Source organism: Urocampus carinirostris, chromosome 2 (assembly GCF_059441175.1).
Source record: "Urocampus carinirostris isolate Australia breed hairy pipefish chromosome 2, RoL_Ucar_1.0, whole genome shotgun sequence".
NCBI lineage: Eukaryota > Metazoa > Chordata > Actinopteri > Syngnathiformes > Syngnathidae > Urocampus > Urocampus carinirostris.
In genome coordinates, this window is record NC_142350.1 from 61,798,702 (window position 1) to 61,826,085 (window position 27,384).

The 27,384-nt window shown below is 42.5% G+C and overlaps 1 protein-coding gene and 1 pseudogene across 1 annotated transcript; one reads left to right on the top strand and one right to left on the bottom strand.

The window, feature by feature from the left end:
- Positions 1-538: 538 nt before the first annotated feature.
- efna1b (ephrin-A1b) lies at positions 539-16,903 on the bottom strand. Its single transcript, XM_088327431.1, has 4 exons — positions 16,702-16,903; positions 3,138-3,433; positions 1,666-1,851; positions 539-1,579 (listed from the first exon to the last, which is right to left on the bottom strand). The coding sequence occupies exons 1-4, from the start codon at positions 16,797-16,799 to the stop codon at positions 1,458-1,460; spliced, it is 702 nt and encodes a 233-aa protein (XP_088183557.1). The 5' UTR covers positions 16,800-16,903; the 3' UTR covers positions 539-1,457.
- A 9,149-nt stretch (positions 16,904-26,052) lies between these two features.
- Positions 26,053-26,199, top strand: LOC148372872 (U2 spliceosomal RNA; annotated as a pseudogene).
- The last annotated feature ends 1,185 nt before the right edge of the window (positions 26,200-27,384 follow it).

The following is a 27,384-nucleotide window of genomic DNA, read 5'->3' on the forward strand; positions in this document are numbered from 1 at the left end:
AACACAGAGATCCAGAACTGAGAGTATGAGATCATCTCTTTTGAGAATGTACGAAGAAGGTATGGCGGAGGAAAAGCAAACAAGTAGTCCTTATGTTCAGCTATGTTAATGTACACAGTATATGTTGCTGGCCTTTACAGAGGATAGCGACGTTTGACAGTTTTCAGCCATTTCTGAGGTTTTCGTCAGCTTGTTTGCCAAGGCTCTTTTCATTCCAGCGCGTGGGCTCGCTCTCCTTACATGGCCCGGCCGAGAGGATCTACGGAGGCTAGGAGAGAAGCGGAACCCCCCCCCCAGCCCCTGAAAAAAAAAGGAAAAGTGCAAGCGAGGAGGCGAGAGTGACACTTTCGCACCCACTTGCTAGCGCTACCCGCCTCCTTCGCCGTACCCGTTTGCTTTGCAGTCTGTGAAATAGAAGCCGGTGCAAAACCGCCGCACGATGGATGAAAGTCGTGGAAAACCGAAAGCGGTCGGGAAAGACCTGTGGGTGGGACTGGAACATACCATTTGCCAGAAAAATTCAAAAAAGTGGACGAAATTTATATTACATTTCTTTATTTTCTCAACATTTCAAATATTTAAACAATATCTTATAGTTTTGTCTATGTACATATGTACATATAAACACATATAAAAACAACTGTACAGTGTATGTTTTCAAGAAGTCCCTTCAGTTTGAGGTTCTGCAAGTCGGGGGTCACATCTGCAAGCGTGTACCATTTTTTCTGGGGGGGTATCAGGTAGGTAAACTAATTTCATACAAATTCCAAACCTCATTTGAAAAATGGTCCAAGTACTGGGTGTTTCCAAAATGTAATATCCTCTGGGACGTCAATATAACAGAAATTACATGATTAAGACAAATTAAATTAAAAAGTATTGATGTAGAAAATCATAAGATTATGAATCTTCCACACCTGAATTAAAACAATTCAAAAGTAGGTTCACAAATGTTCAATAATCAGTAATCCAGCTCCTGCCAAACACGCTGAAGCATATCTTTGGTAGCGGTCTTCAGTTCTTCTCTTTTTGCATAAAGACGCTTTTAGCATTTGAAGTCATTTGAAGGAAATCGAAGAAAGTGATAAGCTTGCGAAAAGGATTTAACATTTTCTGGAAACACCCTGTATTAAAGCAGACATGCAGTCGAGGACAGTGCTATACTGACTTAGGAGATGAGTGCTACAGCAAAACGACACAAAAATGGACCAGGAGTTGTACCGACTGAGTGGTATGAAAAAAATCATTGACAAATACCTCGGAAGAGAAACGGTTGCTTCGTCAAAATACAAAAAAATAACACCAAAAAAGGAGGTAAACTTTGGAGTGATCCACACTTCACATTCCCATAACACACGCTCGCTCACAGCATAGTCTTTTTGCATTCATGATAAAAAAAAATCAAGTCCATGACCGTGGTGACCAGCACCAGGTTTCTCAAAAATGTCTCTTCCTCATCAGTGTAGCATCGTCGCTAACAAAACGGGAACGATGGTCAAGAAAAGCGATAAGCAGACGGGCCTCGACGCGGGACTTCCGACGCTCCTCTGCACGTTGGGCTCCATGGCGGTTGGGTCGTCTGAGGGCAAAAGAAAGACGGGAGAATTTAATTGAGTTACTCGACGGGGGGGATGATCCAGTCTGGCTCCCTTGTGGGTTCCTCACCTGCTGGGAGACGATTGGAGAGATTGTGGACTCCGCCGTTGGAGACGGATTTGGCTTTCGAGGCTTCCGAGCTCTTTTCCATGTCAGCTTTGGACTTTTCAGCTCGCGTATTGGTGGATCCTTTGGGTCCGATCACGTCCACTTTGAGCCTTAGGCAGTCCTGGCCGTGATGATGCATCGGTTTGGCTGTCGGGAGCACGCAAAAAGGAAACGATTAGTTTTCCTAAAAAAATATTTTCATAAAAATCCTCAGAAGCAACCTTTATATAAGGTTAGACTTCTATAGCTGTCAATGTAAATGGTCTGAATTTAGCGCTTTTCAAGTCAATGAAGACCTCCCTAAGCACTTTACAATGTGCTTCACACTTTTCCCTTTTACACACTAACCAACCGATAGCAACTACCTGCTATCGGGGGCATTAGGGATTCAGCGTCTTGCCCAAGGACACTTCGACATATAACACTAAGGAGCTATCTCTGCAACCTCTTGATCTCAAGACCAGCGCTGTACCTCCTGAGCTAATGCCGCCCCCGATAGCACTGAATGTGTCAATACTTTTTCAAAATTTAGTCAAGCACCGATACCACAGTTTGACATTGTGTTTCAGGAAAAGGAACACCTTTTTGAAGTATACGCACACTGATACCTAAGACAAAATTATCTAGTACCAATACCAGGTCATCAGGTTCATTGGTGAGAATATTTTACAGTATCCGGTACTAGTGAATGATGCCGATACCGGTCAGAAATGTATAAGGAAAACAATAAATTATGCTATTCTTTGTGGATTTATGTTATGTACCAGGTGATATTTTTAGGCCAATAAGGGCTTTATTTGACAATATCAAGGACTCATGAAAGATGCTGTAACCAGTCACTGATTCCTGAGGAAACCAGTGTACTAGGTTATGGTATGATTGGCTGTAGTGACGTTATTGTACCAGGCCATATTATTGGACCAAATCAAACTTTATTTGACAATATTCAGTACTCGGGAAGGATGCAGGAACTCATATTTAATGAAAAATAGATCTGTGAAAAGTTTTTCTTTCTAAAAAGGCCGAAACTGGTACTGGTAAAGATCTGTAATGCCAAAAATTCTGAAATTGAAGAATCGTTCGTGGCTGGTTATTATTGTAACAGATGATATTGTTGAACGAACACGGGCTTTGATGGTATCAGAAACTCAGGAAGGTTGCAGATACCAGACACTGATATATCTGATACCAGTAACAAGTTATTACACTTGCCTGATACCAGTTACTGATCTGTAAAGCCAAATATCTTAATTTCTAGTTGTACATTTTAGTTTAGGGAGTGTGTTATTTTGTGTGAGTATTTGCACGACTTGTTCAAGTGCTTTTTAACAATATTCCTCAACAGTACCACTCTTTATAAACCTCTGTGTTAGCGACTACGTTTATCATACAGGACATGTGCTAAAATCCAGATATTCCCGACAAATACTTACAGATATAGTAGTAGCTCTCCCCCTGTTTGAACTCCTTTCCCAGGGTGAAGGGTGTGAAGCGCTGGAACTTCTCCGAAAACTTCTCGGGGGCGTGCTGGGCGAAGGGCCGCGAGCATTCCCAACGGAGCTGGTCGAAGGAGTGCGGCTTGCAAACGTCGTAATCGTCGCGCTCGACCATGTAGAGGACGTAGCGCTCGGCGGCGTGCGGCGCAACCTCGCCGTGGCTGTAATGAGGGCAGATGATGTCCAGGTAGTCGTTGATGCGCACGTCCACTGCGTAGTCGTCCCACAGGAAGCTGAAAGACAGACAGGGGAGGCGTGGTTAAAAGCAATCCTAAATTCCTGAACATGCAAATGTGAGGAAATAGTACATCTTCTTTGCATTGAATATATACATTTCATTGGTAATGTTCAAGGAGCTCTGTCAAACTCTGAATCACTGAAGTCTCCGTATACCGTCGGGAGCTAGGCAGACGGGCCAGTATTTTCCTGAAATGACTTGAGCTACCTACTGTTGATTTTACTGTGATCTACAGCAACAACAATTAGAGTGGTTTTCAAATTAACTTAAAAGTCATATTTATTTGAATTAACTTCTGGTAAAAGACGCCCATTACAAAAAAACACACAACAAAGGTACAACAATAAGCCAGCTTTCACATTAACGTAGCTGCCATAACTCTTTGCATTTCCTGGTCAGGTACTTGTCCAACATGCATTCCTAGCTTTATACACTTAATACTCAACATGCGCCATCCCATGGATAAAACAAAAATCAATGCTACATTTTGGCTACTACGTGTATATTCCAATTATCTTCTGAAATAAGCTTTTTTTAAGACAGCATGTCTTGTCTTTGTCATCCTGAGCGGCAATGTCATCGGATCCAGTACCCTAGCAAGCCAGTCGCCATATCATATTACGTGTTAATTAGTCAAAGAGGTTACAAGTGTTTTAAGCAAAGTTTTGCAAATTTTTTTGTGGGGAATGCCCAGGCATCGTGTCGCACGAGGATGCATTAGTGGTACAACAAAGGGCAAGCAGGAAAAAAAGGGGATAACTGACAAAAAACACACGGGGGCTAACAAGGACTATTACCGAAAACATGCAGTAAGCAGCCAGTCTAACCGGGAACCAACAACTTTGGCGAAAAATGTGAAGCCGGCAGGAACAAACAAATCAAGGGACATAGAAAAAAACGGCGCTAAAGCCAGGCTAGCCAGCAAAACAGCACACGGAGGGCAGCCAACGAACACCTATCACAGGAAAGCCCTCGACAGCTCCGACGTTAACGGGGAGCAAGAAGGACTAAGTTATACCAACAGCAAAAAACACAATCGAAAAGCCACAATCGCCTACCTCCAAGTAGAAAAATAATAAGTATGCAATGCATTGAACATTTTGCATAATTGTGGGGATGAACACGACACATTCCGTACCCAATTGGAAAAAATAAAATCTGTTTAGGAATACCTTTAATGAGGGGGGCCTCCCAAATGTTTTCATAGTGGACAACTCTAATTACCAGGCGTAATTGCGCGAGACGCAACGCCGCTCGCACCTGTTCACCCTCGATTACACGTGTGCGGTTGTTTCCGTAGCTTGGCTTCGTTGCATAAAGCGCAAATTACAGCGTTTTTTTCAAAAGTCTGGTCTGACTTGTTAGTCTGTGGCGCCGTCGCACTCACACACCTTTCCAATCAATCTCTGCACCCAGAACTGCTTTCGAAACAAACACACTTGTGTTTTTTCACTCCACTGTCTTCAAAGACAATCGCAGGGAACGTGGCCGAGGAAAACTGACGACCGTCTGCTCCTTTTTCATCTCTATCCTTCCTTTTTGGGTTTATGGTCCGTTTAGAACCCTCACTGTCACCCCGACTTTGCGTCAAATCAAATGTTATTATCATAGTTATTTAAAATGGGACATTGCGTATTATTTAGGGTCCTCCTCGTGGTAAAAAAAACAATGGAAAGTATCTATAGAATGAGTTTTACAATGGTAGAACTAAAACGGAATCAGTTTTTTATTTTTTCCTTTTAGTAATTTTTAAAATGAGGGACATTGTGTATTTTTAGCGCCATCCAGTGGTAAAAAAAAACTCAATAAAAAAAATTGGAATAATAAGATACATGAACTATCATTAATGTGCTTTTAAAAAAAAATATTAATCGGTCGAGAATTTCGTATTTATTTTACATAAACTAAGCCGAAACGATCTTGCTGCTGCGAGTACCCCCATAAACCAAAAAAACTCACGAAAGGCTATGAAAAAAAATAATGAGAAGAAAGATAATTTGGTCGATTTGAGTCTATAGTTTTTATTCTTGTTTTCTGTATATTTCCATAATGATCATTTATTGAAGGAGACTTCATAATCAGCAATGATAGGTGGTTATAATGCACCATAGTGATGGATGCCAACCACCATTAAATTTGAAGAAATTCTACTTGACATAATATGTATTTATTTAAAGTGGTAATTGCTTTATGGTTATTCATATTGCACTAATACGTTCCCAAAACTGTATGTAACATCCTACATGCCCACATTTCTTGTGTAAATATTGTTTAAATTATAACCTTTATCTTCTTTGTTCCTTTATATTCGCGCCCCAGCCGAGTCATTCCTAAGACTTAAAAAGTGGTCGGCGGCGCCCTCTGTTGGCTGCGGCTGCATCGGCTCGCTACAACGGGTCAGGTGCAATCGACATTTCGTTCTGTGTACATTGTTACACAGAATGACAATACAAGGAAATTATTATTATTATTATTATTATTATTGTGTAAATTATAACCTTATCTTCTTTGTTCTCTTTTATCCTCACTGTTAAATGTAAAACTGGAGTGCCACGCCCAATTTCGTTGTCACGATATGTTCAACCCATTTTGTAACAATGACAACAAAGGTATATTCTATTCTATTGTTAATTGTTTAAAGTATGGTGTCAGACTCGCTGTATTTCACAGATGAACTCCGTTTTGGATTAAAGAGTAGCTTGGACGCTTATTACTCGGCGCTTTATTCTAAGAGGAGTTGAGCTGCTGCTGAATGTTGTACCACACACTCAAAGAGAGCAGGACACAACAGAGCGACATCTCCTGATCAAATATTACAAACTGTCCCTTTAAAACTCGTAGAGAAACACATATGAACCCCGAAACAAACGTTAAAACTCCGAAAAACACAACCAACCAGCTCTAAAAACAAACTGGACCTTGAAAAACAAGTCAAACAACAAACCCTACCACATCCGTGCATCACACATGACAGGATACAATCCCCGAGTGCTGTTTACGCATCCGTGGGCATCAAAGTGCAGGACGGGGTGCCTTTCCCCTCCCTCCCACAAAACCGGCTCCTGTTGTTGTGGCTCCTGCTCGGACCCCCCTGGCCAAAGCAGACACCGTGGCTCCAATCACGGGCCTTTAACCCCACTTTCCTGCTTCTGCGCGTGTGTCTACTTGACTGGTAACACACCAGTCAAAACATGCTTTGTTGGCGCTGCACAATTCTAAACTTGTTAGGTGGGGCTGCAAGGTTGATCAGCCTTCACCAAGTCCTCATTGCAACGCTTTAAAGAAGTCAACAAAACTCGAGAATAAAATCTATCAGTTCCTTATCAGCTTTTGACTACAATATCCCATGTACGGAAAATAAACTAAATATGAATAAAATTACTAAATTTTGTGCAGGCTTGGGGAGTAACGGAACACATGGAACGGCAAAAATGATGTTGGCAAGCTGTTTGGATTTATTTTCATTTGGTTTCTGTCGCATTTCATGTTAGTTTTGCCGGAGATGAAATCCAGGAGTGTTGTGAGTCATAATTTTTTTCATATTTAGTTTCTTTTGTCTTTTATTAGCATATTTGGAATTGGAGTAATCCAAAAGTAATTGAAAGTAATCAAGTTAAAGTAACCCTACCCAACCCTGAGAATTATATATAGTATACATCAAATAAACCACGGCCTCCCACAGTCGTGTGACTCTTAATCACTAGTCGAACAACTACTCGCCATTAGTGAAGACCATCCGCACCAATTGACATCCAGACGCTACTTTGTCGTTGCCATGCTACAAGTTCTTGGGAAATGTTTGATCATTTTAGGATCACATACAATTTTTTTAGGAAACACAAGTTGAGCTAGTAAATTTAGCTCGTTTTGCCTCACAGCTAAAGAATTTTGAGGCCATACACGGAAAACATTATTTCAAATTCACGTGTTACTGACAGGGTTGGATAGGGTTACTTTAACTGGATTACTTTCAATTACTTTTGGATTACTCCAATACCAAATATGCTAATAAAAGACAAAACAAACTAAATATGAATAAAATTATCACAACACGTGGTAAGCTTTCTCTCCTGGCTTTGATCTCTTTGATCTCCGGCAAAACGAACCTAAAATGCGAAAGAAACAAAATGAAAATAAATCCAAACAGCTTGCCAACATCATTTTTGCCGTTCCATGTATTCTGTTACTCCCCAAGCCTGCACAATTTAGTCATTTTATTCATATTTAGTTTCTTGACGATGAAACAGTCAAGTAAAAAGATGTCAGACAACGAAGAAAACAAGATGTTTGCTACGATAATCTCTGTAATAGATCTTCTTAGTGAGGGCAAAGACCGTTGTCCCACTACTAGTAGGAAAGCTCAAAGGTCATTCCATAATAGCCATTTGTGCACCTTTGTGTGTTTAAGGAAACATGAGTGGCCCAACACGTTTTGTATCGGTTCAATACGGCGTCTTGGCCGGAGTAAATAGAAAGTGTTGCTGAGTGCATTCAAAGTCTCCTTTCATCCGGCGTTTTCAACGGGTGAGCTAATTAAAAGCTGTTAAGAGGTCTGGGGCCAACGTGTGGACCCGAAAAACAGGGGAGGAGGAATGAATGGGGCTTAATTACAGCCTTCCCTGTGTAGACCGGAGGCCTGAAGGCTGCAGGTCCCTTACAACCCCTGTGCCTCACCACCCCCGTGGAGCCCTCACTTTAGCATGATTGCGGCGGATGTGTCCGATTTACGAGTGTGCTTTTCTCACGATTCCAACCGACTCCGGTTTTGGGACGTCTCCGAGGCGCTACGTGGAGCAACGATAGAAAGCATTTCTAATGATTAAGGGTGTTCTCCTGCGTTTGTTGTTGAGAAAAATGGGATGAAATGCTCACGAGGGGCCCCTCAAAGCTCCCTCGGCCAGTGCGTCTCTAGCTGCCACGGGCTGACACTTCTCACTGGGGTGAGAGTCGAGTTCGCGTGACGGTGTAGCAGCGTCGCGTGGATGTGGGGCCAGGTAAGTGCGTGCGTGGGAAAGAGCTCTGAAGACCTTTTTAAAAGCAAATCTTGGACACACACACCCTTCAACAGGAGGGGAATCAGTTTTACTTCACCCAGTTGGTTAAAAAACACTAACATGAAAATATTATCGTCAACACAGACATATCGCTTTTTTAATCAACAGTCTCTCAGCTAAAATGTGTGTGTGCGTTTTTTCATCAATCATTAAAGGGACAGTGTAAAATGCAATGCTTCTTAGTGGTACAAAAAAACTTCCAGTGGGAAAAAAAACCCATTGTTTTATCAGTTAGTACGGACTGACACTCGGTGAGTATGTCTTCATTTTGTTAATGAAACCATTCAATTAAGTTATGATTTTATGTTAATATACACATATGTCCTCTATTGCCTTTAATTACAAAAGCAAAGGACGTAACGTTATTGCCACAAAAGTTTGTTTTGGAACAAACAATGTACATTGACGACTCAAAAATTTCAGAAGAAAAAAACTTTCCGCAGTGATTTAGGATCTAGCATCAGTATTATCTCAAGCTGCATGCTGTCAATGCCCAAGTCCTGCTCATCTCTTCACTATACATCAAAAACAACAAAGACCAGATGATGAAGGTGCTGTATCTGAGTCAGATCAGGAGGCTTCTCCTGCCACTGGTAAAAAATAGAAACCAGTACTATGCATTTCATGTGGGGGAGCAAACCCCGACCCCAAAAGAAAATCGGTCTGGATCTTGCCCAAAACACGCCACAGGAAGTGGCGCGCAGACGATGGTTAAGGGATCTGTGAATCAACAAAAACATTCATGTCTTCTTGAACTGAAACGCCAAACATCTATAATAGGCTAAAACTAAGACAGATTTCAGTAAACGTAAAAAATCTGGACTAGAACAGACTAGAATTCCAAACACCATTCCAGTGTACGGTTTGAATCGAGCAATCGTGATGAGTCTATGATAAGGCACATTTTGTTGTCAAAGATTCACTGCAGCGAAGAAATCGAGCATAGCAGCCTGCTCGAAAGCGGTATTGAGGCCGAATAGCGCCACGGGCTCATGAACATGCACACACATCTGTTTATTAAGGTCGAATGTCTGCCAGTGGCAGAGGTAGGTCAATTCACACTAATGAGCTTTCCACACCACTAGTTTACACGCGAGAGTCTGCAACATTCAAAGTCCGTGGACAAGCTTGTTTGGCTCTTATCTCATTTACCCGACACATTTTTTGACTACACCCCTCCCATTTTTCCACGTTTGGCCCTGACTAGGGCACAGTGCCTCCATTTGTCTCTGAAGCGCTCTGCTAGCTGGTATGGGTCAAACAACTGAGCTGCTATTTCGCTAGGGAAAGTGCAGGTCAGGAGGTCAGGGTTCACAGTTGCTATGCACTAGTGTCCACGTCAGCAGCAGAACCTATCTGTTTCATGCTAGCAAGACCGCAGTCAGCAACACCGAAACGCTGAACAGATGCACTCAAGATGCACCCTGCCGCTGCTACCATTTGCTACTTGGAAATAAAGCGCGTGTGTACTGAAACGTTACAATGAAAGGGATTGTGGTTTGTACTGTTTAGTGCTAAGGATCAGCACTCGTTCAATAACCTATTAATTCTCTGCACTGTGTCAGATTTCAGTCCCCAGCCAAATAGCTGCCAGTGAATGTTGCACAGCTGGATCACTCTATCATAGATGATCGACTTCAGTGCATAGGCGACCAACTGGGTGAAGTAAAAGTGCGGGCGTAATAATACTGTACTTGATTAATGGACCATTGCTCAACCCGTCACCCGGGTGGAGTTAATTGAGTGATTGCGACAAAATGGAGTTCACGCAACCAATTTGGCTGTCAGAAAGAAGATTGGATTTCCTTGAAGAGATGCAATACAACTTTGTTAGCTTTCACAAAATTAAAAAATATATATATTATTTTCCAGACAATGAATCACCTTTTTTCAAAGGTCTGTACATGCAACGGGTACGCCGACTCAACTTATTCATTAAATAATATATTATTTTAAGGACCAGCAAGGAAATATGATGTTCTACTAGACCAGGGGTGTCAAACTCATTTTACCTCAGGGGCCACACGATAGAACAAACATTCTTTCGGGGGCCGGACTAGTATATTACAGAGAAAGAAAAAGAGAGAAAGAAATAAGACAAAGTGAAGGAGAGAAAAAGAGAGAGGGTGGGACAATGAAAGAGAGAAAGGGAGAATGAGAGAGAGGGAGCGAGAATGTGAGAAACAAAAAACATATAAAGACAAATAGTCAGAGAGGGGGAAAGAAAGAGAGAAAGAATGATATCCAAAGATAAATAGAAAGAAAGAAACAGGGAAGGAGAGAAAAGATAAGGAGAGAAAGAGAATGGAAGAAAGAGAGAAGGGGAAAGCAGGAGAGAGCAAAAGAGAGAAAAGGAAAAACAGAAGAGAGAGCAAAAGAAGGTAAAAGACACAGAGAGAGAAAGAGACAAAGAGAAACAAAGAAAGAGAGAGAGAGAGAGATACATACAAGTACACCGTCTTTGTGAGAGGCACCTGGCTTTGGCAACATCAAGTGGACATATTTAGACCTGCAGCTCGTTTTTCTCTTGCGCTTCTCTGAGCGTTATCTCGCGGGCCGGATTCAATCGCTTAGCGGGCCTGATCTGGCCCCAGGGCCGCATGTTTGACACCCCTGTACTAGACTGTAAAGAGTAGACATTTTCAACTTCTGCACATAAAGCTATTAGTGTCTTCCTCTCCGCGAAAAGCTAGCATCAATTTCTGCCTTAACACACACCTCACAACTGCATACTCACAAACACTACTGTTTTATAAGTAATATCACCACGTTTCTCCCCCTTAATCTGTTGAAACATACAAAATGAATATTGATTTTCAATTCTGCATGATGGAAATGTATTCAAAATGGTCATGCCGCGCGCCTACAAACTAGTTTTTGCAGGAAATTTCCCAACGGTTCGACCTACCCAGCACGATTCTATTCATTATTTGCACTCCGCTGTGTTTTTATGTGCGTTCACAATCTGGCATTTGCAGAATACGAGGGTTTGAAATTGTCACTGCAGCCAGTCTGCACTCATTCGATTCCCCTAAACTTCTTCCCTCCCTTCATCCATCAATGTCCTCTCTCTCCTCCCTTTGTCTGCCTCGCCTTATTCACACAAACGGGCCCAACCCCCCAGCGTCTTCACCTTGGGGTTGTTCTGTCTCTTAATGCCGAGTTAATATAGCAGGCCTCTTCATCCAGGCTAATTTCTCAACATAAGGTTTCACCCCTCTTTCACCCTGTGCCCAGCCTACACCCCTCCCCTCTGCACCCTAAGTCCTTAAACCCCGTCCCCCATCCCCTTTCTTCCTCACATCCTCAGGTTCTGTCTGCCTTGAATAGCAAGAGGGTAAATGGTATCATCTTGATTAATTGTGGTTGAGGGAGGCTTTATTTACATAGTTCTGATTCAATTAAGGCTTAGGAAAACTAACCAAGCGTGTCCATATTTGTCCTTTAGAGGGCGACGGTGGGCTACAAGCTGGCTTAACAAAACTATGTGTGAAATGCAATGAATGAGCAGTGTACACATACACATAATGCATGCCTGCCCACACATACTACAGTGGCGGGCCTCTGGGATACTAGCAAAGTCGAGAGGTGGCTTGTCCACCTCCAGTGGAAAAATACTCGGGCCAAAAGAGACAAGGTTCTGTCAGAAAAGGTCGGAGAGAGAAAGTGAGTAAGGCGAAGGAGGTGGAAGTTTGGTGCATAGATAAGGAAGTGAGAGGAAGAACAGGAAACAAAATGGAAGCACAATCACAGAGCGAGAGTCCGACAAAGGACTCGCCTGTTATTGTTTTTTTGGTGTACATTCACAGAAAACTGTTTGATTTATTGTTACAATCATTAATAACCAGGGTTGGGTAGGGTTACTTTAACTGGATTACTTTCAATGACTTTTGGATTACTCCAATACCAAATATGCTAATAAAAGACAAAAGAAACTAAAAACATTTTGTGCAGGCTTGGAATGCATGGAACGGCAAAAATGATGTTGGCAAGCTGTTGGGATTTCTTTTCATTTTGTTTCTGTCGCATTTTATGTTAGTTTGGCCGGAGATCAAAGAGATCAAAGCCTGGAGAGAAAGCTTACCACGTGTTGTGAGTCATCATTTTATTCATATTTAGTTTCTTTTGTCTTTTATTAGCATATTTGGTATTGGAGTAATCCAAAGGTAATTGACAGTAATCCAGTTAAAGTAACCCAACCCAACCCTGTTAGTAACACATTTCGTGTTGCATCTTTTTGGAGAATTGAATTGAAGAACTTTATTTTGGTCAAACATCTGACGTCACTAGGTTTATGTAGCGCTCAATAAAGAGACTATGCTTTATTGTATCAAGGAGCTTTATAAAGTAATACTTTATTGTTTGATTCTAATTTCACAGAAACTATGTTAGGGTGAGCCCACGATCTAACCACATTGAAATTAGACACATATTTTTGCATGTGCCAGGCTCAGGGAAAAAATAGACAGTGAATTTACTTTGGATTATGAAAACCATGTAAAAGATTATGCGAGGCTTGATTCTCGTGTCTATTTTAGTCTCATAAATCATAGACAGCATAATGTAATGAAAATGGCCAAAACGTTACATCACCGGATCACGGGAGCGGATCAAAAAATAGCTCCGTGCAAAGCCAGTTGAGATGATACGTTTGTGTCTATGGGTCGGACGGTCAGATTACAAACTGTTTGTAATCTATGTTAGTGTGCGCTCTCCTTCTGGAACGATTTAAATGCCCTGGCTAGCAGACGGGATGGATGTGAAAAGGGGAGGGTGAGAAGTGGGAGAGTTTGAGGTTGGCTTGTTTTGACCGTCTTCAACCCTAACTCGTGTTGAAACAAGCTCGGGACGTCACGCTGGAGTCCTGTCTGACGCAAATCACAGGAATGCGCTGGCGAGATGAGATTTTAAGAGTCTGGGGTAAGTTAACTCGAGGAGAAAAGGAGTTACAGTGGAACCTCAGTTTTCGAACGCCTCTCAGTTCGAACAAATCAGTGTTCGACCAAAAATTTCGAGAAATTCTTGCTTCGCTGTTCGGTCAAAAAATTCGGAGTTTGAACGCCGGTAATGCGTGAGTGCGTACGCTAGGGTGCCATGCTGAGCGGCGAGCGGCGTACGGGTGTCGATCGTGTAGATCGCCCCCACCCCGCGTGACCAACTGTTATCACATGCGCACTTGCCTCTTGCTTTCGTTTTAATATCGGTGAACGGAGTGTTTTAGCCCCTAATTATGCCTCCGAAGAAGGTCGGTGCAAGCAGGACAAGTGAAAAAGGAAAAGTTGTTCGTACAACTATTGCCTTTAAGAAAGACATAAAAGCTAAATATGAAAGAGGTGTGCGAGTTTCCGATCTTGCTAAGGGAATACAGCATGCGCCTTCTGCTGACCACCACAAAGGTTAGAAATCCTAGTCATAATTCTTTTCTTTATCTTTTTTTTTTTTTTTACACGTTCGTGTTAGCGTAATCTTTCGTACGGAAGATTACGATAACGCGAATGTACGATTAGCCTGGGTTAGCTTTATGATTCGAAGTAAACATTCAGGGTGTTGGAACTTAGCCCAAAATTCAGGGTGTTGGAACGGACCCCCCTTTCCAATGAAGCGCTAGCCACTTGTGGTGCTAAATGACTTGTAAATGACCCGATTTTTTTATTTTTACACGTTCATGTTAGCGTAATCTTTCGTGCGGAAGATTACGCTAACGCGAACGTACGATTAGCCTGGGTTAGCTTCATGTTTACGTTCATGGTAAACATTCAGGGTGTTGGAACGGATTAAAACGATTTACATTATTTTTAATGGGAAAATCGATTTCGGTGATTGAACTAATCGGTTCTCCAACAGGGTTCTGGAACGGATTATGGTCGAGAACCGAGGTTCCACTGTACTCAAAAGAAAACTCATAAATGCACAGCTGACAGCGTAGAGTGTACACCGGAATGCAGACTGATGCTAATATTAACATTTGAAGTTCGGCCACCCTGGCCAACAGCGCACATATGAGTGACTCACACTCTCGTGTCTACGTGACCACTCTTGAACTGATTGCCGCTCCCGATCTGGCAGTGATGCGGACACAATCGCACCAGCCTGCAAACTAATCTCCAATCACTTCCCTATTCAAAGCTGGCTAAAGCTATCAAAGGTTCTATCAAGGCATGGCACAATTCAACACTGGCACGCACGAGAAAACAAGACTCGACCTTATTGCGTACAACACGCCTCGCCACCTGTTGTGAAGGAACACACACACGCGCGAGTACTAAATCATTACTGGCGGACACTTCTCCGACACACGCTCGCCTACATGAATGGGCAGACTGCTGCCATCTGCTCGCCGTCCTCATCCTTAAGACAAATCGCGCCCTGTACAATCGAGCGAGGGAATCAATTAGCATCACTTATCCGCACAGTCAAAGGGTGCCGACGGATTTGCCGAATCCCTCCAACAGGTGACTGGTTGATCACCGGGGGGATGGGGACCAGATTGGGGATTAGGATGAAGAGGATTGGGACCAGTACAATCTAGAGTTTGATGTTGATGACATGTAATGCCAGGTACAGCTAAGTTCTTAAAAATGAGGATTTAGTCGCAATAAAGGATTTTATTTCTTATTTTATGGATTTCGTTTTTAATTTAATTGTTTGTTAATCCAACATCCATTGCAGCCTGGTCATCTTGGAAAGGGGGTTATCTCAAGTACGGTCCATTCTCAAGGGTTCTTCATTTTACTCATGTTGAGGTTTTTGAGTTTTTCCTTGCCTTCATGTTGTTTTTAGATCAGGGGATGGTGTAATAAGTCTGTAGTTTGCAATAGTCTGGTCTGTGCAGCCCGTTGAGACTGCCTGTGACTATACAAATAAACTCGACCTGAAATGGTAAAACGCCCCCTTATATAAATGGAAACACGTAGATTCAGAGTCTTTAAATGTATTAAATCCACAAGATTTTAGAAGAGTGGGTGGCAGATCCCATTTACATTTTATTCATCCTCATTTCCACATTGTACAAATACAATGTCCTAAGAACTATTATGAAATCCATTCGACCCTCTAGGAAACTTCCATGAGCTCTCCGGTGTGACTCACCTGAGTCCAACCTTTTGAGTCACTAAGAGCAGCAAAATTTCCCCTTTTTTCAGGTTCGATCTCAAGAACTGCGTTTCAAACTATCGTAATAATTGCTAAGATTCATCATACTCCCTTGAATGCCTGGGGAGTAGTTGGGAAAACCACTCTACATCATGTTCATGTGATTAACAGCTGACTAAAACAGAGAAATATGTAACATGTGAAATGAAAATGCTTTGTTTGTTTATTTTCCGCAATCAGGAATGTACATTGTTTTCACAGAACACACCAAACTGAATAAAAGTCGGTTTGTACCTCAGCTTTTGTTGTTGTGTATCAAACTTTTCGTCATTTTTGTTTATCTCCCCCCACGCAATTTAAATAGGAAAGGCGCATGCGCACAAGATAACTACGCGTTCAAGTACGGTTTGTACTGGACTCAAAAGACCAATGTTCCTTGCGAAACGCACATGCGCAAAAGACAAGCAACTGTCCCTTTAATCGAGTTAACGCCAAACTCGTAAATTCTTGCCAGAAGGGGCAACTTGGATGCATATTCATGATTTGTGAATCGTTTTTGCCCGTTACGTATGAATAAAAATGTTAATGAGAGTGCCGGTAGACTGAATTATAAAGGGGTGATTGACAAATATACACATATTATCATTTAAGTTCCCATTAATCGAACACACGAGTGGTTTTACGAACAACCTTACTTAAGGAAATGAAAAATTAATAATCAGTCATTCTTTAGAAGCTTGCTCACACTGAAAGCTCAATAAATTGCACCCCTCCACGTCAAACTGCATCGATCCAATTGAGTGGTCGGTTGGAATTACATTTTCTGCCCCCACGCCAGTATAGTGCAATCAGCACTTTGTGCACGAGTGGTAGCACTTAGTGACGTTTGTTTTGCATCATTTTAGTGCCGTGAAATATTATTTATTACAAGCGCAACTTGTAAGGAAAAAATAAAGCTCACGTCTACATAGAATGACTTGCGTGTAAAGCCTTCTAATACATAGACGAGATTGCTTTGTAATACAAGAAAGAGGCTCTTTATATCAAAGAGCACACTTCATTTAACGTCATCGACAGACATAAACAAGCAGTGTAGGGGACGCACGTTGCAACTTACTTGGGATTTGAGCTGTTCCAATAGACGCTGTGCCTCTCTGCGCGGGCGATCCAAGCACCGACGCTCAGCACCAAACACAAAACGAATGCAAAATCCATGGTGGTTTCCTTAACAAGCGATCGGAACTTAAAATAAACTCAAGTCTTCTAAAAGAGATGAGCAGTACAAAGTAGAGAAACTCAACTGAATGTCGACAGAGCGCGGCACCGGTCTGTTTTGTCTACGCGGAGCCACGCCCAATAGAAAAAGCCAACCAATCAGAGAGAGGTAACTCCGTAGCGCCCCGCCTACCACCGGAACAAGTGCAGACGCGCCCGCCAGCTGCCGTGAAAGAGAAAAAAACAAAAACAAAAAAACACGAGAAGTTGTAGTAAACAGGCGTGGTGATTGAGAATCAACACAACGTAAAATACATTTAGTCATAATTAATTCTATTTAAATCAACGATACTGGAGACTTCTATTGTAAGGTGGGGAAAGCCTAGTAGCAAAATAAAAACACGAAACAGGAAGCATCATCTACAAATGTAACGGTATCTCAACCAAGGCCTTAATTATGATAACTTTGTTGTGTGCTGTTCCGAAAATGGGATTTTCCCAAATCACTAGTTTCTTCTAAATCTAACTTGTAATCTAAAAAATCACTGTGGCTCCTTGACATTCAAGATTAATTTGTTCCCGGATCAGGCTCATATCTGGAATTTCTCCATAAGAAATAACTAAAAATCAATTCATCCATTCTAGGCCTCCCAAAAAGCTATTAAACACATGTTGCTGATCACTAAAAACACTGTCAAATGGTAATATAAAGTACAGCAACACACATGACAACCATTGAACATTAAAAAAGCTTTATCTTTTTTACACAAAAAAAAGAAATCTTTCTATGGAAGATTAAAAAGCAAAATCATGCATGGACTTGCTCCCTCGTATCTTTCAGATTGGAAATGCTGGTTCACTGGTGATCCTAAGAGCCAAGAAGAGAACCGCAGGTTCGAGAGCGTTCTCCATTCGGGCCTCGGTGTTGTGGAATTCTCTGCCCCTGAGATTTGATCTGCAGCCTCAGTGGAAATTTTTAAATCTAGGCTTAAAACACACTTCTATTCTGTACCTTATGAATGACCTATATTTCCTGTTGGTGATATCCATGTAATAATTGTTATTACAACATCCATGGCAGCCTAGTCATCCTGGAATAGGGATTAACTCATGTGTAGTCCTTTCTCAAGGTTTCTTCATTTTCCTCATGTTGAGGTTTTTGAGTTTTTCCTTGCCCTCGTGTCGGTTTTTGATCAGGGGATGGTGTAATAATAGTCTGTATTTTGCAATAGTCCAGCCCTTTGAGACTTTGTGATTAAGGGCTGTACAAATAAACATGAAATGTTGTTGTTTAAAACCAGAAGTGGCAAACTTTTACCAAAACGTGAAACTAATTTGAAGATTAGAACGTCTTAGTCTTGCTTCAAGATAAAACAGCCGTTGACTAAGTTACTCCTCTTGAATTAAGATTTTCTTTTTTTTTTAAATCTAAAAACGCGGTGGTTGAATGCATAAAGTGTACAGATGTACGAACCGACAGAACATAGCAAGTTCCTTTGATCTAGTAAAAGCAAAAAAAAACAATTCATGTTTATTTGTACAGCCCTTAATCACAAGAAGTCTCAAAGGGCTGTACACAAATTACACAGATATCATGAAACATGAAATATAGGGAATAACAGAATGTCTAGTTCACAGCTTCCCGAGGTCAACATCATTCATAACCTATTGAATGTAAGAGTGTTATAAACCTTGGAACATTTTTTTGAGAAAATTAAAATAGTAAAATAGGACAAAGTTTTGCTATTCCGTCTCAGGGAGTTCGTAAAACCGGGTTGTCCTAGTTGCATCACTTTGTTAGAGGAGGCCATGTGAGAGTTCGGATCAAATAGTCAAAGGAATGAAGAGCACAATCAGGTATCCGTTAATTGTCGCTGTAGTCAAAAACTTCATTCATTAAAAAAGTAACAATATTTCTTTGAATAACAAATAAAAATACACGAACGATCATAAAGATGTGTGTGTTTTTTTAAAAAAATCTTAGGTTGAGAAAATAGCATTTATTTTACATAACACGAGCATCACCTCAACGGAGCTGACATAACTGTCCGCCATCTTGCTGCTACTTATACCCAGAATTCTTAAAACAGCTGGGTGAAGAAAATAAAAAAGTAAAAGAATGCGTTTTGGTCACTTTGAGTTTCTCCCTTGTGCTTTTTAGCACTCATTCCGGTTGTACAACACTATATTGCAACACCTAGTGGTCAAATAATTCACACTGTCCATTTAGACCAGTGGTTCACAAAGTGGGCGGTACCGCCCCCCCGGTGGGAAGATATGGGGGGCGGTGAGGAAGAAGAAGGCGGTAGGAGGGCGTTAGGGGGGCGTCAGGGGGCAGCAGTCTGAAGTCAAAGTTTGAACGTAGTTCGGTTGTGAAATCGCAAAGTACTGTTTTTTTTTTTTAAAGGTTTTGTAGTGAGTGATGGAGTTTTGGCAAACCACAAATTTTACTGTTCGAGTTTTAAAAGCACCGTCCAATCAGAGGCAAGTTTTAATAATGGCACAAGCCAATAAACGTGATTCAAAGTTTGCAAGCACCACACTATGCCACACCCACCGTGTAAGCTCATTGAGTGTCATGGCGGATTCCGTAAACATAGTCCCAGTAATACACTGGGGGAGCCAAAGGGGGCGCTAGCCAGCAAAAGTTTGGGAACCATTGATTCAAACATTTTATTTTAAATGGTACGACTCACATTTTTTCCCATATTTTTTTAAAGGAAGGTTTTTATGTTGTTTTCTTGCACTGCATTTCAGCAGGCCTTACATTACTTGTCTATTTTTGTCCTCCTTTGCTAATTAGGTTATCAAGGGGCGGCAGTAGCTCAGGAGGTAGAGCACTTGTCTTGGGATCAAAGGATCCCAGTTCGAATCCCGGCTCGTCCGTGTTACATGTCGAAGTGTCCTTGGGTAAGACACTGAACCCCTAATACCCCCAATAAGCAGGTTAGCGCCTTACATGGCTGCAAGGCCGCTATTGGGAAAGGTGGAGCACATTGTAAAGCGCTTTGGGAAGTCATTGACTTGAAAAGCGCTATATAAATGAAGATCATTTCATTTTATCAAAATATGTATTGTAAAAAACTCATTTGGACTTACTGTTCTTTGTTGAAGTACATTTCAGAATGTTTTTTTTACTTTTATATAAGAACGCGTTTAAAATCAAGGCTTTTCCCTCCCTACCGAAACAACTGCGTTCCTGAAATTGTAGTAAAGCCTGCAAGAATCTTTCTTCAAAGCGCGTACGTGTCGTTTGTCCGAAACCAAAAGGCTTATTAAGGTGCTTGTACCACCAACCGCCTGGATAAAACAACTTCAAAGTGTCTCAAAACTGCGATAAACATTTGTTTGACCTTTCAAAATATGCAAAACACGCTTAATTGGTTTAGATTCAAGCATCTAAAACAGGGGTGTCAAAGTCAAATAGACGGAGAGGCCGAATCCGAAATTTCACGATAAGCTGAGGACCAGACTAATTGATTGTGTGAGTTGCTTGTCGCAGCTAGTGATCCCTAAAGCAACGCTAGGTAATACTAAAATGAAATGATCTGCATTTATTTAGCCCTTTTCAAGTCAATGACTTCCCAAAGCGCTTTACAATGTGCTTCACATTTCCCAATAGCGGCCTTGCAGCCATGTAAGGCGCTCCCCTGCTTATTGGGGGTATTAAGGGTTCAGTGTCTTACCCAAGGACACTTCGACATGTAACACGGACGAGCCGGGATTCGAACTGGGATCCCGTGATCCCAAGACGAGCGCTCTACCTTCTGAGCTACTGCCACCCCAATAAAGTTAACATCTGACCGTTAAAGCCAAGTATGTGCTCAGTTTAGCCAAAAAACAAAGAAAAACAATAATTCTAAAACAGTCAAAAATGATTTCTATGCAATACATGATGTTTTAATTGAGTAATGTAAAGCTAGTTGGTAATGCTAGATACTAATGCCAATACAGCTACTGACAGCTGTGATGTCTAAGCTAAGCTAGTCGCTAATATGTGCTAGTCGCAGCTAACAACCTCTAAAGAAATGGCAAGACAGATCCTAAACATGCTCTCACCAGTTAAAATAATTATTTTTTTCAGTGGATTACGTGCATTAATTTTTAATTTTCTAATTTTTAACATTTTAAATTTTCTAATTTTATCTGGTCGCTATCATTCGGGGACCACTAGGCTATAGTTTCTATTTTATCAAAATAAAAACTGACTTCCAAGAAAAAAAACAACAACAATTCCTGGTGTATCCATCTGTTAACTGTACCGCTTATTTTCAGGAGGGTCACGGGGTGCCGGAGCCCATCCCAGCCGTCTTCGAGCAGTGGGCAGGGAACACCCTGAACTGGTTGCTAACCAGTCGCAGGGCACACAGAGACGACAACTCACTCAAACCTAGGGATAATTTCGACCAGCCAATTAACCCAACATGCATGTTTTTGGAATGTGGGAGGAAACCGTAGTGCCCGGAGAAAACCCACGGAAGCAAGGGGAGAACATGCAAACTCCACAAAGGAAGTTTTGATCCCATGACCTCTTAACGAACGCGCAAACCACTCAGCCGCCTTGCTGCTGATTCCTGGTGTATGAAACAATAATCTATAAAGATCAGGTAATGTATAAAACCTTCCCAATGGCCATTGGGCCTTGAATTAAAGAATCAAAATTGGACTCTGTTCAAAAAAATGATGCAACCATGGACTATTTTTTTTTGTATCTACCGTAGTTACCTCTATTTGAATTGGATTTTTAAACAGATTTGTAGGTTTTACATCATCTGACCAGGGTCAAGTCAAGTCAAGTCATGTTTGTTTGTATAGCCCTTAATCACAAAGATTCTCAAAGGGATGCACAGACCACAGGCCATTGCAAACCGCAGACTATTATGACACCATCAACTGATCTAAAACCTACATGAGGGCAAATAATACACAGATATTGTCAAAATAAAATATAGGTTATTCATATGCTGCCATGAACCAGAACGGACTCTCGGATCCAAAAGCGTTTGTTTCAAAGGAGTTTTTATTGGAAAGAGTTGTTGGAGCTGGCTTGTGACGCCGGCGCTTGTCGGTCATCAACCTCTTTGGCAGCTCCGTGACAAGTGGAAGGTACAGCTTAGCAGGTAAGTCGATGGCCAGGTCTGGAGAGCAGGTCGAAAAACGTGGGATGGAAACAGGTCAAAAACGGGAGGCAGGCATGAATCAGGCAAGAGGGGTCGTAGGTACTTTGTAGTCTGGAGAAACACACAGGGATACAAAAAGTATGATCCGACGTCCATCTCTGGACGCAGACCGCTTAAGAGGAGAACGTAAGCCAATCAGGAAGTGCGCTCCAGTGCGCCAAACGATTGCCCCAGGTGACTTCACTTAAGCAATCACGACATATGCTATAGAATAGAAGTGTGTTTTAAGCTGAGATTTAAACATTTCCACTGAGGTTTCAGATCGATTCCCAAAGGGTCCGAATGGAGAACGCTCTGGAACCTGCGGATGTCTTCTTGGCTCTTGGGATCACTAGTAGACCAGCATTTTCAGAGCGAAGGCTCCGGACCGGAACATACGGGGAAATTAAATCTGGAAGATATGAGGGAGCAAGTCCATGCATGATTTTGTATTATACCAACAGAACCTTAAAATCACATCTTAAGCTAACAGGGAGCCAATGCAGGTTAGCTAAAATCGGGGTCATGTGACTTTCTTGTCTTAGTTAAAAGCCTCGCCGCAGCATTTTGTACCAGCTGAAGGCTCTTGATTTTGGACTTCAGTTGTGTAAAATGTTCCTATCATTTCCGATAACAATTCTGAAGTTCCACCACTTCTGGTGCAATCTGTTAATTTCCATTCTAACTCATGAGAATAGCTTTCCACCATGTTCTCGGATCTTACAGCGATGTCGTAACAAAACAAATCCTCCCCTGTGACATAGTGGTCTAATGCGCTAATCTACAAAAACAGCCTGTCAAGTGTGAGAACCCTTTTCCCCAGAAGTGTGTATTTGGCTGCAAACTCCAGCCCGTCGAGGCACGCCGGTCCTCCGCTGACATTTTGTCAGGTAGTAAAGAATTATTACTCTCTTATCAGCTTCATCTCGCGGTCTGCGCTCCGGCCGCGTCCCCAGACGATGGAGACCGGCGAAAACATTGTTGCAGATGGTGCCGATAAAGCCCAGGCCTTGTGGTGTGTCCCGGCCGGTGCAGACTTCCCCGGGGCGATTTTGGAGCCCCGGCCGGGGTCAGCTGGTGCAGCGTGGCTGCCGGGGTGGGAGGGAGACAGAAGGCAGTATTGTCTGTGCATGTATGTACATGGAGGAGTGTGTGTGTGTCAATGTACCCTTAGGCTTAGCTGGGCAGGCACACACTTGCTCTGCACCTCTGACACAGGATCCCTCACACCGAAGGGTGTTAATCAGGGAGATATTACACACTAGTGACGGGAAAAAGACACAAAAAAACCTGTGAGTAAAAAAATACTGGCCCTGGTAGCCAATCAAGATATTACCGTATTTTTCGGACTATATGGCGTACCCCAAAATTTACTAGAATTTGGAACGTGCGGCTTTTACGGAATTGGGTATGCGTTACTATATTTGCAATTATGAATCTCATCTCATCTCATCTCATTAGCTACACCGCTTATCCTCAGTAGGGTCGCGGGGGTGCTGGAGCCCATCCCAGCAATCATCGGGCAGTGGGCAGGGGACACCCTGAACTGGTTGCCAGCCAATCGCAGGGCACACAGGGACAGACAACTCACTCGCTCATTCACACCTAGGGACAATTTGGACCGGCCAATCCACCTTTGGAATGTGGGAGGAAACCGGAGTGCCCGGAGGAAACCCACGCAAGCACGGGGAGAACATACAAACTCCGAACAGGAAGTCTGGAGCTGGATTTGAACCCACGCAGGAGGTTCCCATGACTTGAACTGTGCCGCACATGCGCTAACCACTGCGCCGCCGTGCTGCCTGCAATTATGAATCAATCGATGAAATTATCGCTGACCACAATTGGATAACAATGTTGGTAATCTGGATTGAATCAGGTTCGTATACCTTTTGCAAGCACTTTTTAAGGACTTTCAAAGATAATTTTCCAATTTATCCAGTGCCATTAAAATAAAAAAAATCAGGTGTGAATCATGTACTTTGCAGAGCCAAATATAAGCTCAGTACTCTCACTCACTCTTTGTCAGTCCGTCAGTGAACCTCTGCACCGGCTAGACATGGGTTTTGATTCATTCCGGTTTCCCGTTTGTGTATCCTGTCCGGTTTCGATCCCGTCTGTTTTGTCCTGTTTTGATTTCAGTGTCCGGTCTCCAGTGTCTGGTATCGTGCCTGTCATCCTCGTCCTGTCTGATATCTGTCTCCAGTCTCCTATGTCTGTTATCAATCTTTTCAATCCCATTCTGTCCAGTATCAACATCATCTGTCCGGTATCGGCTCATGTAACTGGTATCGATCTCGTTGGTCTCTTGCTTTCTATTGTTCCACGCCAGACTTCCGTCTTTCTTCTTTCGCCTAGCGTTCGCCGAATCGCTGGCGTTCCGTGCGAACGTGCATGACTGCGCCATTTCCCGTATAATAAAAGCTCGTGTGAGAAACGTCACGCATTTGGGTTCTCCTCCTGTTCCGGTTCTTGACACAAGTATATCTGTTTAGACAAATCTCTATATCGGATTCAGGTAAAATGACTAATTTGTAGCTCACATTTTCAGCGCAGGAAGTTGTTCCGACAATTTACCATTGGGAAATGCTATGTATTTATTAGCATGTCTATAATTGATGTGTAATATATGCACTAACACAAGTTTCATAATGCCCTGTCAAGGTCTAGCATTCACCTGTCTTCTGTGTAATACCCGTAGGGGGTGATGATGCGTTATGGGATTATACCGAACAAACTCATGCCAGCTGCAGTCAATCACAAGGGAAATGCAAAACGAAGCCACCAGAGTGCAGTGTCTGGATCATCAAGTAGACCTGTTGTCAAAACTGGTAACAATTTCTAGAATTTACAAGCACATCACCCAAATTTCAAACAGTTCTCAATCCTTGAAAAGACAACATTAAAATTCAAGCGTTTTTAAGGATTTCAAGCAGCAGTTCGAACAATGGGGAAAACAATGGCAAGGGCCCTAATACATGACCACTTAACTGCTGGGGACATGGATGCTTGTTTATTATTGAATATGGGAATCAAGTAGAGATTGCGAGAAGAGCGCTGAGCCATATCGACTTGACCACTAGGGATATAGACAAAGCATGAAAAGGCAGCGGGCCTCATTTCATTATCACTCTATCTTTAGCCACGGTAACAGATCTGTTAGAGTAGAGAGAATGTTGTTTCACTTTTTCTCTGCTCAGACTAAGCATTGTAAGTGACGAAAGATTTGAAGAGGTACGGCTATGCGTTTATTTATATATTCCAGGACGACCTAATTACTGCCCACAACGGCGTTGTCTTCATTCAGTTCAGAACAACCAAATTATTTCCCACAATGCCCTTGTCATTGAGTTCAGAATTTCTCCGAATCGCATGCGCTTCATGGGACTATGCGAGTCGGCCATAGCACAGGGATGGTTTAATGTCTGGCAATATTCTCGCGGCCCGGCCCAATAATACCATTAATAATTCGACACCATTACTAAACGGAGTGATGATGGGATAAGACCTAATGGATTTGGTTCTGCATCTGTAGTAGACTAATAGATATGAAATCGGTTCTCGTTTCTCGCAACAAGGCTTTTGGGCTAGGACCTTAGCTTAGCCTTTTGGCTGAGAGTAAGTGTCCCGGCTCCTAGGCTTTGTAGCATATAATGAACTGACCGATAACGGATAATGGATAATGAATAACGAAGATAGATCAATAACCCTTAAAAACCCCCCTTCTCGCTTGACATCTGTTTTAAAAAAACAATCCATTCTTGCAGATGCTAGGTCCTTAACTTGGCCTTTTACCATGATCAACGCACTGCACGCATCGGCCCGGTATTGCAGTACCTCGGGGAACGGTGCATTCGCAATGATCGCAGCAAGGCTTTAGGACTAGGACCTTAGCTTGGCCTTTTGGCTGAGAGTAAGAGTCCCGGCTCCTTGGCTTTGTAGCGTATTATGAACTGACCGATAACGGATAATGGATAATGAATAACGAAGATAGAACAATAACCCTTAAAAACCCCAAACCCCCGCTTGACATCTGCTTCACGGACAGAAGTTTGATGCTAGGTCCTCAGCTTGGCCTCTTTGATGCTGGGTCCTTCGCTTGGCCTTTTAGCCATTCGTGAGACGCTAGGAGTGTCAGCACGTGTTTGATTTTTGCAATCCGGAGATGGAATAAGAGCTTGCTCTGTCCACTCCTCGCATCGGCCCGGTATTGCAGTACCTCCGGGAACGGTGCATTCGCAATGATCGCAACAAGGCTTTAGGGCTAGGACCTTAGCTTAGCCTTTTGGCTGAGAGTAAGTGTCCCGGCTCCTAGGCTTTGTAGCATATAATGAACTGACCGATAACGGATAATGGATAATGAATAACGAAGATAGATCAATAACCCTTAAAAACCCCAAAACCCCCCGCTTGATACCTATGATTTAATCCAACTGATCAATTTATGCACTAATATTGACATATTCTGTATTTGTGCAGTGCAAACCCCTAGTTATAATTCCATGGGCCTTAAAGTTCATTGAGCCTCATATACATATATATACTCCCTGTCTCCTTTTAAACCCCCGTCTTCCACGAGGAAGCTGTCAGACCATCTGCGAACCTATGCTCTCAGCTAGGCAAGCTTTTGTACTCTCTGACATTATCCTACCCTGTTTTCCTGCCTGATACCTGTTGCTGACATTTTTCTGGACCCGTTTCTGTTTTGCTCCCCCGTCCCGGCCATCGACCTGTTTTGCCCTTTTTCCTGCCTGATACCCGTTGCCGACCTCTTTTCTGGACCCGTTTCTGTTTTGCTCCCCCGTCCCGGCCATCGACCTGTTTTCTCGCGGTCAACGACTACCCCAGCTCGACACGGAAGTGCCACTTCCGCGTTCCTGCCATCTGCTACTCGTGACCGACGCTCATCGGATCGTGGATGCAAGCACTGCTTTCTTTCTTAATAAAAACTGAGTAAAACTAACGCTATTGGGTCCTGTCTCCGTTCCTGGCTTGTGACACAAAAGACTGTTTTTGGGGGTGTGCCATATAGTGCGGAAAATACGGTAATATGTCCGATAGCCACTCCAGGGCCAGCTGCTCATTTTCTTTAACACTGTCCGAGAGTTATTTACTCCTCATGTGTTATTATGCAAGCGAATGGCAGCGGAGAATGGAGCCTTCTTTTAATATTTGGGTGACCTTGTTATGAGCTTTGCAGCCACAACAACAAATCTGCAGTGGTTGTGAACACAATCGTTTTCAGGAAGTACTTCCAGCGCTGGGTTTTGTTAAGAGTTGGCAAATAAAACCGATTGCAATAAGAAACAATTGGAATGGATACAATCCTTGAATGGAGTTCCAGCACTGTGTGCTGTCCATGAAACAATAATTAACAGGGTTAACGTTCTTAACTGTCACACGGCTATAATCAGGGTTGGGTAGGG

Coding starts and splice junctions, on each gene's coding strand:
- efna1b (XM_088327431.1), bottom strand. CDS start 16,799: ATGGATTTTGCATTCGTTTTGTGTTTGGTGCTGAGCGTCGGTGCTTGG. Junction 3,434..16,701: donor TGGAACAGCTCAAATCCCAA/GTAAGTTGCAAC, acceptor TCTGTCTTTCAG/CTTCCTGTGGGACGACTACG. Junction 1,580..1,665: donor CTCCAATCGTCTCCCAGCAG/GTGAGGAACCCA, acceptor TTTTGCCCTCAG/ACGACCCAACCGCCATGGAG.